This window comes from Symphalangus syndactylus, chromosome 6 (assembly GCF_028878055.3).
Source record: "Symphalangus syndactylus isolate Jambi chromosome 6, NHGRI_mSymSyn1-v2.1_pri, whole genome shotgun sequence".
NCBI classification, from domain to species: Eukaryota; Metazoa; Chordata; class Mammalia; order Primates; family Hylobatidae; genus Symphalangus; species Symphalangus syndactylus.
The window spans coordinates 51,670,950-51,684,562 of NC_072428.2; the positions used below are offsets into that span (position 1 = coordinate 51,670,950).

At 56.6% G+C, this 13,613-nt stretch overlaps 1 protein-coding gene across 1 annotated transcript in view; it reads right to left on the bottom strand.

The window, feature by feature from the left end:
- LOC129485286 (collagen alpha-1(II) chain-like) overlaps window positions 1-13,613 on the bottom strand; it is a 20,612-nt gene continuing 6,999 nt past the window's right edge. Inside the window, exons 3-8 of the mRNA XM_063642384.1 lie at window positions 6,466-6,650; window positions 4,487-4,591; window positions 3,871-3,896; window positions 1,675-1,767; window positions 502-614; window positions 1-187 (exon numbers count right to left, since the gene is read on the bottom strand). Of these exons, the coding sequence (XP_063498454.1) occupies window positions 1-187; window positions 502-614; window positions 1,675-1,767; window positions 3,871-3,896; window positions 4,487-4,591; window positions 6,466-6,650 (709 nt within the window). The remainder of the gene's footprint in view (window positions 188-501; window positions 615-1,674; window positions 1,768-3,870; window positions 3,897-4,486; window positions 4,592-6,465; window positions 6,651-13,613) is intronic.

The window sequence follows — 13,613 nt, forward strand, 5'->3', positions numbered from 1 at the left end:
CTATCCCGGCCGCCCCATCTTGGAAGAAATGCGCAACGCGTCTACCCGGTTGCCCCGTCTGGGAAGTGAGGAGCGCCTCTGCCCGGCCGCCCCATCTGGGAAGTGAGGAGCGCCTCTGCCCGGCCACCCCATCTGGGAAGTGAGGAGCGCCTCTGCCCGCCCGCCCCATCTGGGAAGTGAGGAGTACCTCTGCCCGGCCACCCATCATCTGGGCAGTGAGGAGCGTCTGTGCCCGGCCACCCATCATCCGGGAAGTGACGAGTGCCTCTGCCCGGCCACCCATCGTCTGGGAAGTGAGGACCGCCTCTGCCTAGCCACCCATCGTCTGGGAAGTGTGGAGCGCCTCTGCCCGGCCACCCATCCTCTGGGAAGTGAGCAGCCCCTCTTCCCTGCCACCCATCGTCTGGGAAGTGAGGAGCGCCTCTGCCCGGCCACCCCGTCCAGGAAGAAGTGAGGAGCGCCTCTGCCGGGCCGCCCCATCCGGGAAGAAGTGAGTAGCGCCTCTGCCCGGCCGTCCCGTCTGGGAAGTGAGGAGCGCCTCTGCCCGGCCGCCCCATCTGGGAAGTGAGGAGCGCCACTGCCCGGCCACCCATCGTCTGGGAAGTCAGCAGTGCCTCTGCCCGGCCACCCATCGTCTGGGAAGTGAGGAGCTCCTCTGCCCGGCCGCCCCATCTGGGAAGAACTGAGGAGCGCCTCTGCCCGGGCGCCCCGTCCGGGAAGAAGTGAGGAGCGCCTCTACCCGGCCGCCCCCTCCCGGAAGAAGTGAGGAGCACCTCTGCCTGGCCGCCCCGTCTGGGAAGAAGTGAGGATCGTCTCCGCCCGGCCGCCCCATCTTGGAAGAAATGCGCAACGCGTCTATCCGGTTGCCCCATCTGGGAAGTGAGGAGTGCATCTGCCCGGCCACCCATCATCTGGGAAGTGAGGAGAGCCTCTGCCCAGCCACCCATCATCTGGGAAGTGAGGAGCGCCTCTGCCCGGCCACCCATCGTCTGGGAAGTGAGGAGCTCCTCTGCCCGGCCGCCCCATCTGGGAAGAAGTGAGGAGCGCCTCTGCCCGGGTGCCCCGTCCGGGAAGAAGGGAGGAGCACCTCTGCCCGTCCGCCAAGTCTGGGAAGAAATGAGCAGCGCCTCTGCCCGGCCGCCCCGTCTGGGAATTGAGGAGCGCCTCTGCCCGGCCTCCCCGTCTGGGAAGTGAGGAGCCCCTCTACCCGGCCACCCATCATCCTGGAAGTGAGGAGCGCCTCTGCCCAGTCCCCCAACGTCTGGGAAGTGAGGAGCGCCTCTGCCTGGTCGCCCCGTCCGGGAAGAAATGAGGAGCGCCTCTGCCCGGCCGCCCCATCTGGGAAGTGAGGAGCCCCTCTACCCGGCCACCCATCATCCTGGAAGTGAGGAACGCCTCTGCCCAGCCCCCCATCGTCTGGGAAGTGAGGAGTGCCTCTGCCTGGTCGCCCCGTCCGGGAAGAAATGAGGAGCGCCTCTCCCCAGCCGCCCCGTCTGTGAAGAAGTGAGGAGTGCTTCTGCCCGGCCGTCCCGTCCGGGAAGAAGTGAGGAGCGCCTCTGCCCGGGTGCCCCGTCCGGGAAGAAGTGAGGAGCGCCTCTGCCCGGCCACCCCGTCCGGGAAGAAGTGAGGATCGCCTCTGCCGGGCCGCCCCCTTCGGGAAGAAGTGAGGAGCGCCTCTGCCCGGCCGCCCCGTCTGGGAAGTGAGGAGCGCCTCTGCCCGGCCGCCCCGTCTGGGAAGTGAGGAGCGTCTCTGCCCGGCCGCCCCATCTGGGAAGTGAGGAGCGCGTCTGCCCAGCCGCCCCATCTGGGAAGTGAGGAGTGCCTCTTCCCGGCCACCCATCATCGGGGAAGTGAGGAGCGCCTCTGCCCGGCCGCCCATCGTCTGGGAAGTGAGGAGCGCCTCTGCCCGACCGCCCATCATCTGGGAAGTGGGGAGCGCCTCTGCGCAGCCGCCCATCATCTGGGAAGTGAGGAGCACCTCTGCCCGGCTGCCCCGTCTAGGAAGTGAGGAGAGCCTCTCCCCAGCCGCCTCATCTGGGAAGATAGGAGGGCCTCTGCCCAGGCGCCCTGTCCGGTAAGAAGTCAGGAGTGCCTCTGCCCGGCCGCCCCGTCCGGGAAGAAGTGAGGAGCGCCTCTGCCCGGCCACCCCGCCTGGGAAGTGAGGAGCGCCTCTGCCCGGCCACCCATCATCTGGGAAGTGAGGAGCGCCTCTGCCCGGCCACCCATCGTCTGGGAAGTGAGGAGCGCCTCTGCCCGGTCACCCATCGTCTGGGAAGTGAGGAAGGCCTCTGCCCGGCCACCCATCATCTGGGAAGTGAGGAGCGCCTCTGCCTGGCGGCCCCGTCCTGGAAGAAGTGAGGAGCGCCTCTGCCCGGCCGCCCCGTCCGGGAAGAAGTGAGGAGCGCCTCTGCCGGACCGCCCCGTCCGGGAAGAAGTGAGGACCACCTCTGCCCGGCTGCCCCGTCTGGGAAGTGAGGAGTGCCTCTGCCCGGCCGCCCCGTCTGGGAAGTGAGGAGCGCCACTGCCCGGCCACCCATCGTCTGGGAAGTCAGCAGTGCCTCTGCCCGGCCACCCATCGTCTGGGAAGTGAGGAGCTCCTCTGCCCGGCCGCCCCATCTGGGAAGAAGTGAGGAGCGCCTCTGCCCGGGCGCCCCGTCCGGGAAGAAGTGAGGAGTGCCTCTACCCGGCCGCCCCCTCCGGGAAGAAGTGAGGAGCACCTCTGCCTGGCCGCCCCGTCTGGGAAGAAGTGAGGAGCGTCTCTGCCCGGCCGCCCCATCTTGGAAGAAATGCGCAACGCATCTACCCGGTTGCCCCGTCTGGGAAGTGAGGAGTGCCTCTGCCCGGCCACCCATCATCTGGGAAGTGAGGAGAGCCTCTGCCCAGCCACCCATGGTCTGGGAAGTGAGGAGCGCCTCTGCCCGGCCACCCATCGTCTGGGAAGTCAGCAGTGCCTCTGCCCGGCCACCCATCGTCTGGGAAGTGAGGAGCTCCTCTGCCCGGCCGCCCCATCTGGGAAGAAGTGAGGAGCGCCTCTGCCCGGGCGCCCCGTCCGGGAAGAAGTGAGGAGCACCTCTGCCCGTCTGCCCCGTCTGGGAAGAAATGAGCAGCGCCTCTGCCCGGCCGCCCCGTCTGGGATTTGAGGAGCGCCTCTGCCCGGCCTCCCCGTCTGGGAAGTGAGGAGCGCCACTGCCCGGCCACCCATCGTCTGGGAAGTCAGCAGTGCCTCTGCCCGGCCACCCATCGTCTGGGAAGTGAGGAGCTCCTCTGCCCGGCCGCCCCATCTGGGAAGAAGTGAGGAGCGCCTCTGCCCGGGCGCCCCGTCCGGGAAGAAGTGAGGAGCGCCTCTACCCGGCCGCCCCCTCCGGGAAGAAGTGAGGAGCACCTTTGCCTGGCCGCCCCGTCTGGGAAGAAGTCAGGAGCGTCTCTGCCCGGCCGCCCCATCATGGAAGAAATGCGCAACGCGTCTACCCGGTTGCCCCGTCTGGGAAGTGAGGAGTGCCTCTGCCCGGCCACCCATCATCTGGGAAGTGAGGAGAGCCTCTGCCCAGCCACCCATGGTCTGGGAAGTGAGGAGCGCCTCTGCCCGGCCACCCATCGTCTGGGAAGTCAGCAGTGCCTCTGCCCGGCCACCCATCGTCTGGGAAGTGAGGAGCTCCTCTGCCCGGCCGCCCCATCTGGGAAGAAGTGAGGAGCGCCTCTGCCCGGGCGCCCCGTCCGGGAAGAAGTGAGGAGCGCCTCTGTCCGTCCGCCCCGTCTGGGAAGAAATGAGCAGCGCCTCTGCCCGGCCGCCCCGTCTGGGAAGTGAGGAGCCCCTCTACCCGGCCACCCATCATCCTGGAAGTGAGGAGCGCCTCTGCCCAGCCCCCCAACGTCTGGGAAGTGAGGAGTGCCTCTGCCTGGTCGCCCCGTCCGGGAAGAAGTGAGGAGTGCCTCTGCCCGGCCGCCCCGTCCGGGAAGAAATGAGGAACGCCTCCGCCCGGCCGCCCCGTCTGGGAAGTGAGGAGCACCTCTGCCCAGCCACCCATCATCTGCGAAGTGAGGAGCGCCTCTGCTCGGCCACCCCTCGTCTCAGAAGTGAGGAACGCCTCTGCCCGACTGCCCCCTCCAGGAAGAAGTGAGGAGCACCTCTGCCTGGGTGCCCCGTCTGGGAAGAAGTGAGGAGCGTCTCTGCCCGGCCTCCCCATCTTGGAAGAAATGCGCAACGCATCTACCCGGTTGCCCCGTCTGGGAAGTGAGGAGCTCCTCTGCCTGGCTGCCCCATCCGGGAGGAAGTGAGAAGCGCCTCTGCCCGGCCTTGCCGTACGGGAGGAAGTGATGTGCACCTCTTCCCGCCCACCCATTGTCACAGAAGTGAGGAGCGCCTCTGCCCGGCCACCCCCTCCGGGAAGAAGTGAGGAGCACCTCTGCCTGGCCGCCCCATCTGGGAAGAAGTGAGGAGCGTCTATCCCGGCCGCCCCATCTTGGAAGAAATGCGCAACGCGTCTACCTGGTTGCCCCGTCTGGGAAGTGAGGAGCGCCTCTGCCCGGCCGCCCCATCTGGGAAGTGAGGAGCGCCTCTGCCCGGCCACCCCATCTGGGAAGTGAGGAGCGCCTCTGCCCGCCCCCCCCATCTGGGAAGTGAGGAGTGCCTCTGCCCGGCCACCCATCATCTGGGCAGTGAGGAGCGTCTGTGCCCGGTCACCCATCATCGGGGAAGTGATGAGTGCCTCTGCCCGGCCACCCATCATCTGGGAAGTGAGGAGTGCCTCTGCCTGGCCACCCATCCTCTGGGAAGTGAGGAGCGCCTCTGCCCGGCCACCCATCGTCTGGGAAGTGAGCAGCCCCTCTTCCCTGCCACCCATCGTCTGGGAAGTGAGGAGCGCCTCTGCCCGGCCGCCCCATCCAGGAAGAACTGCCGAGCGCCTCTGCCCAGCCACCCCGTCCGGGAAGAAGTGAGTAGCGCCTCTGCCCGGCCGCCCCGTCGGGGAAGAAGTGAGGAGCGCCTCTGCCCGGCCGCCCCATCTGGGAAGTGAGGAGCCCCTCTGCCCGGCCACCCATCATCTGGGAAGTCAGCAGTGCCTCTGCCCAGCCACCCATCATCTGGGAAGTGAGGAGCTCCTCTGCCCGGCCGCCCCATCTGTGAAGAAGTGAGCAGCGCCTCTGCCCGGCCGCCCCGTCTGTGAAGAAGTGAGGAGCGCCTCTGCCCGGCTGCCCCGTCTGGGACTAAGTGAGGAGCGCCTCTGCCCGGCCACCCAACATCTAGGAAGTGAGGAGCGCCTCTGCCCGGCCACCCATCGTCTGGGAAGTGAGGGGCGCCTCTGCCCGGCCGCCCCGTCTGGGAGGAAGTGAGGAGCGCCTCTGCCTGGCCGCCCCGTCTGGGAAGAAGTGAGGAGCGCCTCTGCCCAGCCGCCCCATCCGGGAAGAAGTGAGGAGCGCCTCTGCCCGCCACCTATTGTCTGGGAAGTGAGGAGCGCCTCTGCCCGGCCTCCCATTGTCTCAGAAGTGAGGAGCGCCTCTGCCCGGCCGCCCCCTCAGGGAAGAAGTGAGGAGCTCCTCTGCCTGGCCGCCCCGTCTGGGAAGAAGTGAGGACCGTCTCTGCCCGGCTGCCCCATCTTGGAAGAAATGCACAACGCATCTACCCGGTTGCCCCGTCTGGGAAGTGAGGAGCGCCTCTGCCCGGCCGCCCCGTCTGGGAATTGAGGAGCGCCTCTGCCCAGCCACCCATCATCTGGGAAGTGAGGAGCACCTCTGTCCGGCCACCCCGTCTGGGAAGTGAGGAGCGCCTCTCCCCGGCTGCCTCATCTGGGAAGATAGGAGGGCCTCTGCCCAGGCGCCCTCTCCGGGAAGAAGTGAGGAGCTCCTCTGCCCGGCCACCCGTCCGGGAATAAGTGAGGAGAACTTCTGCCCAGCCACCCTGTCTGGGAAGTGAGGAGCGCCTCTTCCCGGCCGCCCCATCTGGGAAGTGAGGAGTGCCTCTGCCCGGCCACCCATCATCTGGGAAGTGAGGCGCGCCTCTGCCCGGTCACCCATCGTCTGGGAAGTGAGGAGGGCTTCTGCCCGGCCCCCCATCGTCTGGGAAGTGAGCAGCCCCTCTTCCCGGCCACCCATCGTCTGGGAAGTGAGGAGCGCCTCTGCCCGGCCACCCATCATCTGGGAAGTGAGGAGCGCCTGTGCCCGGTCACCCATCATCTGGGAAGTGAGGAGGGCCTCTGCCCGACCGCCCTGTCTGGGAAGAAGTAAGGAGCACCTCCGCCCGGCCGCCGCATCTGGGAAGAAATGAGGAGCGCCTCCGCCCGGCCGCCCCGTCCAGGAAGAAGTGACGAGTGCCTCCGCCCGGCCGCCCTGTCCGGGAAGAAGCGAGGTGCGCCTCCGCCCAGCCGCCCCTTCCGGGAAGAAGTGAGGAGCGCCTCTGCCCGGCCACCCCGTCCGGGAAGAAGTGAGGAGCGCCTCTGCCCGGCCACCCAACATCTTGGAAGTGAGGAGCACCTCTGCCCGGCCAACCATCGTCTGGGAAGTGAGGAGCGCCTCTGCCTGGCCGCCCCGTCCGTGTGGAAGGGAGGAGCACCTCTGCCTGGCCGCCCCGTCCGGGAAGAAGTGAGGAGCGCCTCTGCCCGGCCACCCCATCTGGGAAGTGAGGAGCGCCTCTGCCTGGCCCCCCATCATCTGGGAAGGGAGGAGCGCCTCTGCTCGGCCACCCATCGTCTCAGAAGTGAGGAGCGACTCTGCTCGGCCGCCCCATCTTGGAAGAAATGCGCAACGCGTCTACCCGGTTGCCCCATCTGGGAAGTGAGGAGCTCCTCTGCCTGGCCGCCCCATCCGGGAGGAAGTGAGGAGCGCCTCTGCCCGGCCACCCATTGTCTGGGAAGTGAGGAGCGCCTCTGCCCGGCCACCCATTTTCTCAGAAGTGAGGAGCGCCTCTGCCCGGCCGCCCCCTCCGGGAAGAAGTGAGGAGCACCTCTGCCTGGCCACCCCATCTGGGAAGAAGTGAGGGGCGCCTCTGTCCGGCCGCCCCTTCCGGGAAGAAGTGCGGAGCGCCTCTGCCCGGCCGCCCCATCTGGGACGAAGTGAGGAGCGCCTCTGCCCGGCCACCCCGTCCGGGAAGAAGTGAGGAGCGCCCCTGCCCAGCCGCCCCGTCCGGGAAGAAGTGAGGAGCTCCTCTGCCCTGCCCGACCGCCCCATCCGCGAAGAAGTGAGGAGCTCCTCTGCCCGGCCACCCCTTCCAGTAAGAAGTCAGGAGCGCCTCTGCCCGGCCGCCCCATTCGGGAAGAAGTGAGGAGCGCCTCTGCCCGGCTGCCCCCTCCGGGAAGAAGTGAGGAGCACCTCCGCCTGGCCGCCCCGTCTGGGAAGAAGTGAGGGGCGCCTCTGTCTGGCCGCCCCTTCCGGGAAGAAGTGCGGAGCGCCTCTGCCCGGCCGCCCCGTCTGGGAAGAAGTGAGGAGCGCCTCTGCCCGGCCACCCCGTCCGGGAAGAAGTGAGGAGCGCCCCTGCCCAGCCGCCCTGTCCGGGAAGAAGTGAGGAGCTCCTCTGCCTGGCCGCCCCATCCGCGAAGAAGTGAGAAGCGCCTCTGCCCGGCCGCCCCTTCCAGTAAGAAGTCAGGAGCGCCTCTGCCCGGCCGCCCCGTCCGGGAAGAAGTGAGGAGCGCCTCTGCCCGGCCGCCCCGTCCGGTAAGAAGTCAGGAGCGCCTCTGCCTGGCCACCCCGTCCGGGAAGAAGTGAGGAGCACCTCTGCCCGGTCGCCCCATCTGGGAAGTGAGGAGCGCCTCTGCCTGGCCACCCATCGTCTGGGAAGTCAGCAGTGCCTCTGCCCGGCCACCCATCTTCTGGGAAGTGAGGAGCGCCTCCGCCGCCCCATCTGGGAAGAAGTGAGGAGCGCCTCTGCCCGGGCGCCCCGTCCGGGGAGAAGTGAGGAGCGCCTCTGCCCGGCCGCCCCGTCTGGGAAATGAGGATCGCCTCTGCCCGGTCGCCCCATCTGGGAAGTGAGGAGCGCCTCTGCCCGGCCACCCATCGTCTGGGAAATGAGGAGCGCCTCTTCCCGGCTGCCCCGTCTGGGAAGAAGTTAGGAGCACCTCTGCCTGGCCGCCCCATCTGGGAAGAAGTGAGGAGCGTCTCTGCCCAGCCGCCCCGTCTGGGAAGAAATGCGCAACTCGTCTACCAGGTCACCCCGTCTGGGAAGTGAGGAGCCCCTCTGCCCAGCCACCCCGTCTGGGATGTGGGGTGCGCCTCTGCCCAACCGCCCCATCTGGGAGGTCTACCACGGAGGCCAGAAGCAATGTGGGGGCTGGACGTGGTGGCTCACGCCTGTGGTCCCGGCACTCTGGGGGGCCAAGTCGGGTTGATCACTTTGGGCTTGGAGTTCGAGACCAGTCTGGCCAACATGGCGAAACATGAAAAATACAACAGACAAACCAACCAACCAACCCAGTGACAACAAAACTGGTCTACCCTGGAGTCATACTCTAATTTTTTCTATTTTCCTCCCTTTCTGATCCTTTATCCCACTTTCTTTTTCTTCCTCTTCCTTCTCCTTCTTCTTTTTCAAATAGAGGATTGAGTTATTATCACTGATCCATATAAAGTCCCTCTCTCATTTATTTTAATTCCCACCCCCCATTTCTATTCCCCGACTTCCCATGTGCAACCTTCCTAATATGTTTGATATGCATCTTTTTGTTTGTATGTATTTTTAGAAAATGTTTATTGTTTTGTGTGCAAAAAAAAATTTATAAAAAAAGAATCAAACAGATGCAATAAAAAATGATAAAGGGGATATGACCACCGATCCCACAGAAATACAAATTACCATCAGAGAATACTATAAACACCTCTGTGCAAATAAACTAGAAAATCTAGAAGAAATAGATAAATTCCTGGACACATACACCCTCCCAAGACTAAACCAGGAAGAAGTTGCATCTCTGAATAGACCAATAACAGGCTATGAAATTGAGGCAATAATTAATATCTTACCAACCAAAAAAAGTCCAGGACCAGATGGATTTACAGCCAAATTCTACCAGAGGTACAAGGAGGAGTTGGTACCATTCCTTCTGAAACTATTCCAATGAATAGAAAAAGAGGGAATCCTCCCTAACTCATTTGATGAGGCCAGCATCATCCTGATACCAAAGCCTGGCAGAGACACAACAAAAAAAGAGAATTTTAGACCAATATCCCTGATGAACAGCGATGCAAAAATCCTCAATAAAATACTGGCAAACTGAATCCAGCAGCACATCAAAAAGCTTATCCACTGTGATCAAGTAGGCTTCATCCCTGGGATGCAAGGCTGGTTCAACATATGCAAATCAATAAATGTAATCCAGCATATAAACAGAATCAACAACAAAAACCCTATGATTATCTCAATAGATGCACAAAAGTCTTTTGACAAAATTCTACAACGCCTCATGCTAAAAAGCCTCAATAAATTAGGTATTGATGGGATGTATCTCAATATAATAAGAGCTATCTATGACAAACCCACAGCCAATATCATACTGAATGGGCAAAAAACGGAAGCATTCCCTTTGAAAACTGGCACAAGACAGGGATGCCCTCTCTCACCACTCCTATTCAACATAGTGTTGGAAGTTCTGGCCAGGGCAAAAAGGCAGGAGAAGGAAATAAAGGGTATTCAATTAGGAAAAGAGGAAGTCAAATTGTCCCTGTTTGCAGATGACATGATTGTATATCTAGAAAACCCCATCATCTCCGACCAAAATCTCCTTAAGCTGATAGGCAACTTCAGCAGTCTCAGCATACAAAATCAATGTGCAAAAGTCACAAGCATTCTTATATACCAATAACAGACAAACAGAGAGCCAAATCATGAGTGAACTCCCATTCACAATTGTTTCAAAGAATAAAATACCTAGGAATCCAACTTACAAGGGACGTGAAATACCTCTTCAAGGAGAACTACAAACCACTGCTCAATGAAATAAAAGAGGACACAAACAAATGGGAGAACATTCCATGCTCATGGGTAGGAAGAATCAATATCGTGAAAATGGCCACACTGCCCACGGTTATTTATAGATTCAATGCCATCCCCAGCAAGCAACCAATGACTTTCTTCACAGAATTGGAAAAAACTGCTTTAAAGTTCATATAGAACCAGAAAGGAGCCTGCATTGCCAAGTCAATCCTAAGCCAAAAGAACAAAGCTGGAGGCATCATGCTACCTGACTTCAAACTATACTACAAGGCTACTGTAACCAAAAAAGCATGGTACTGGTACCAAAACAGAGATATAGACCAATGGAACAGAACAGAGCCCTCAGAAATAATGCCGCATATCTACAACCATCTGATCTTTGACAAACCTGACAAAAACAAGCAATGGGGAAAGGATTCCCTATTTAATAAATGATGCTGGGAAAACTGACTAGCCATATGTAGAAAGCTGAAACTGGATCCCTTCCTTACATCTTATACAAAAATTAATTCAAGATGGATTAAAGACTTATATGTTAGACCTAAAACCATAAAAACCCTAGAACTAAACTTAGGCAATACCATTCAGGACATTGGCATGGGCAAGGACTTCATGTCTAAAACACCAAAAGCAATGGCAACAAAAGCCAAATTTGACAAATGGGATCTAATTAAACTAAAGAGCTTCTGCACAGCAAAACAAACTACCATCAGAGTTAACAGGCAACCTACACAATGGGAGAAAATTTTTGTAATCTACTCATCTGACAAAGGGCTAATATCAAGAATCTACAATGAACTCAAACAAATTTACAAGAAAAAAGCAAACAACCCCATCAAAAAGTGGGTGAAGGATATGAACAGACACTTCTCAGAAGAAGACATTTATGCAGCCAAAAGACATATGAAAAAATGCTCATCATCACTGGCCATCAGAGAAACGCAAATCAAAACCACAATGAGATACCATCTCACACCAGTTAGAATGGCGATCACTAAAAATTCAGGAAACAACAGGTGCTGGAGAGGATGTGGAGAAACAGGAGCACTTTTACACTGTTGGTGGGACTGTAAGCTAGTTCAACCATTGTGGAAGTCAGTGTGGCGATTCCTCAGGGATCTAGAACTAGAAATACTATTTGACCCAGCAATCCCATTACTGGATATATACCCAAAGGATTATAAATCATGCTGCTATAAAGACACATGCACACGTATGTTTATTGTGGCACTATTCACAATAGCAAAGACTTGGAACCAAGCCAAATGTCCAACAATGACAGACTGGATAAAGAAAATGTGGCACATATACACCATGGAATACTATGCAGCCATAAAAAATGATGGGTTCATGTCCTTTGTAGGGACATGGATGAAGCTGGAAAACCATCATTCTCAGCAAACTATTGCAAGGACAAAAAACCAAACACCACATTTTCTCACTCATAGGTGGGAATTGAACAGTGAGAACACATGGACACAGGAAGGGGAGCATCACACACTGGGGCCTGTTGTGGGGTGGGGGGAGGGGGGAGGGATAGCTTTTGGAGATATACCTAATGTTAAATGATGAGTTACTGGGTGCAGCACACCAACATGGCACATGTATACATATGTAACTAACCTGCATGTTGTGCACATGTAACCTAAAACTTAAAGTATAATTAAAAAGAGAAGAATTAAATAGATCCAATAAAAAATAATAAAGGGGATATCACCACTGATCCCAAAGAAATATAAACTACCATCAGAGAATATTAATGTGTGATGGGTTATGTTTACTGATTTGTGTATGTTGAACCAACCTTGCATCCCAGGGATGCAGCCAACCTGATCATGGTGGATGAGCTTTTTGATGTGCTGCTGGATTTGGTTTATGAGTATTTTACTGAGGAATTTCTCATTGATGTTTATCAGGGGTATTGGCCTGAAATTTTTTTTTGTTGTTTCTCTGCCAGGTTTTGGTATCAGGATGATGCTGGCCTCATAAAATGAGTTAGGGAGGAGTTCCCCTTTTTCCATTGTTTGTAATAGTTTCAGAAGGAATGGTACCAGCTCCTCTTTGTACCTCTGGTATAATTCAGCTGTGACTCCATCTGGTCCTGGGGTTTTTTTGGTTGGTAGGCCACTAATTACTGCCTCAATTTCAGAACTCGTTATTGGTCTATTCAGGGATTCGACTTCTTCCTGGCTTAGTCTTGAGATGGTGTATGTGTCCAGGAATTTATCCATTTCTTCTAGATTTTCTAGTTTATTTGCATAGCCGTGCTTACGATATTCTCTGGTAGTAGTTTGTATTTGCCCCTTAATCATTTTTTATTGCATCTGTTTGATTCTTCTCTCTTTTCTTCTTTATTAGTCTGGCTAGTGGTCTATCTATTTTGTTAATCTTTTCAAAATACCAGCTCCTGGACTCATTGATTTTTTTTTTTTTAAGGGTTTTTCATGTCTCTGTCTCCTTCGGTTCTTCTCTGATCTTAGTTATTTCTTGTCTTCTGCTAGCTCTTGAATTTGTTTGCTCTTGCTTCTCTAGTTCTTTTCAATGTGATGTTAAGGTGTCGATTTTAGATCTTTTCTGCTTTCATCTGTGGGCATTTAGTGCTATAAATTTGCCTCAAACACTGCTTTAGCTGTGTCCCAGAGATTCTGGTACTTTGTGTCTTTGTTCACATTGGTTTCAAAGAACTTATTTATTCCTGACTTAATTTCATTATTTACCCAGTAGTCATTCAGGAGCAGTTTGTTCAGTGTCCATGTACTTGGGTGGTTTTGAGTGAGTGTCTTAATCCTGAGTACTAATTTGACTGCACTGTGGTCTGAGAGACTGTTATGATTTCCATTCTTTTGCATTTCCTGAGGAATGTTTTACTTCCAATTATGTGGTAAATTTTAGAATAAGTGCAATCAATGTGGTGCCGGGAAGAATGTATATTCTGTGATTTGGGGTGGAGAGTTCTGTAGATGTCTATTAGGTCTGCTTGGTCCAGAGCTGAGTTCAAGTCCTGAATATCCTTGTTGATTTCCTGTCTCTTTGATCTGTCTAATATTGACAGTGGGGTGTTAAACTCTCCCACTATCATTGTGTGGGAGTCTAAGTCTTTTTGTAGGTCTCTAAGAACTTGCTTTATGAATCTGGGTGCTCCTGTATTGGGTGCATATATATTTACGATAGCTCTTTTTGTTGCATTGATGCCTTTACCATTATGTCATGCCCTTCTTTTTCTTTTTTGTTCTTTGTTGGTTTAAAGTCTGTTTTGTCAGAGACTAGGATTGCACCCTCTGCTTTTTTTTATTTTTTATTTTTTGCTATTTCCTTGGTAAATATTCCTCCATCCCTTTATTTTGAGCCTATGTGTGTCACTGCACATGAGATGGGTCTCCTGAACACAGCACACTCATGGTTCTTGACTCTTTATCCAATTTGTCAGTCTGTGTCTTTTAATTGGGGCATTTAGCCTGTTTACATTTAAGATTAATATTGATCTGTGTGAATTTGATCCCATCATTATGATGCTAGCTGGGTATTCTGCCTGTTAGTTGATGCAATTTCTTCATAGTGTCAATGGTCTTTACAATTTGGTATGTTTTTGCAGTGGCTGGTACCGGCTTTTCCTTTTCATATTTAGAGCTTCCTTCAGGAGCTCTTGTAAGGCAGGCCTGGTGGTGACAAAAACCTCTCAGCATTTGCTTGTCTATAAAGG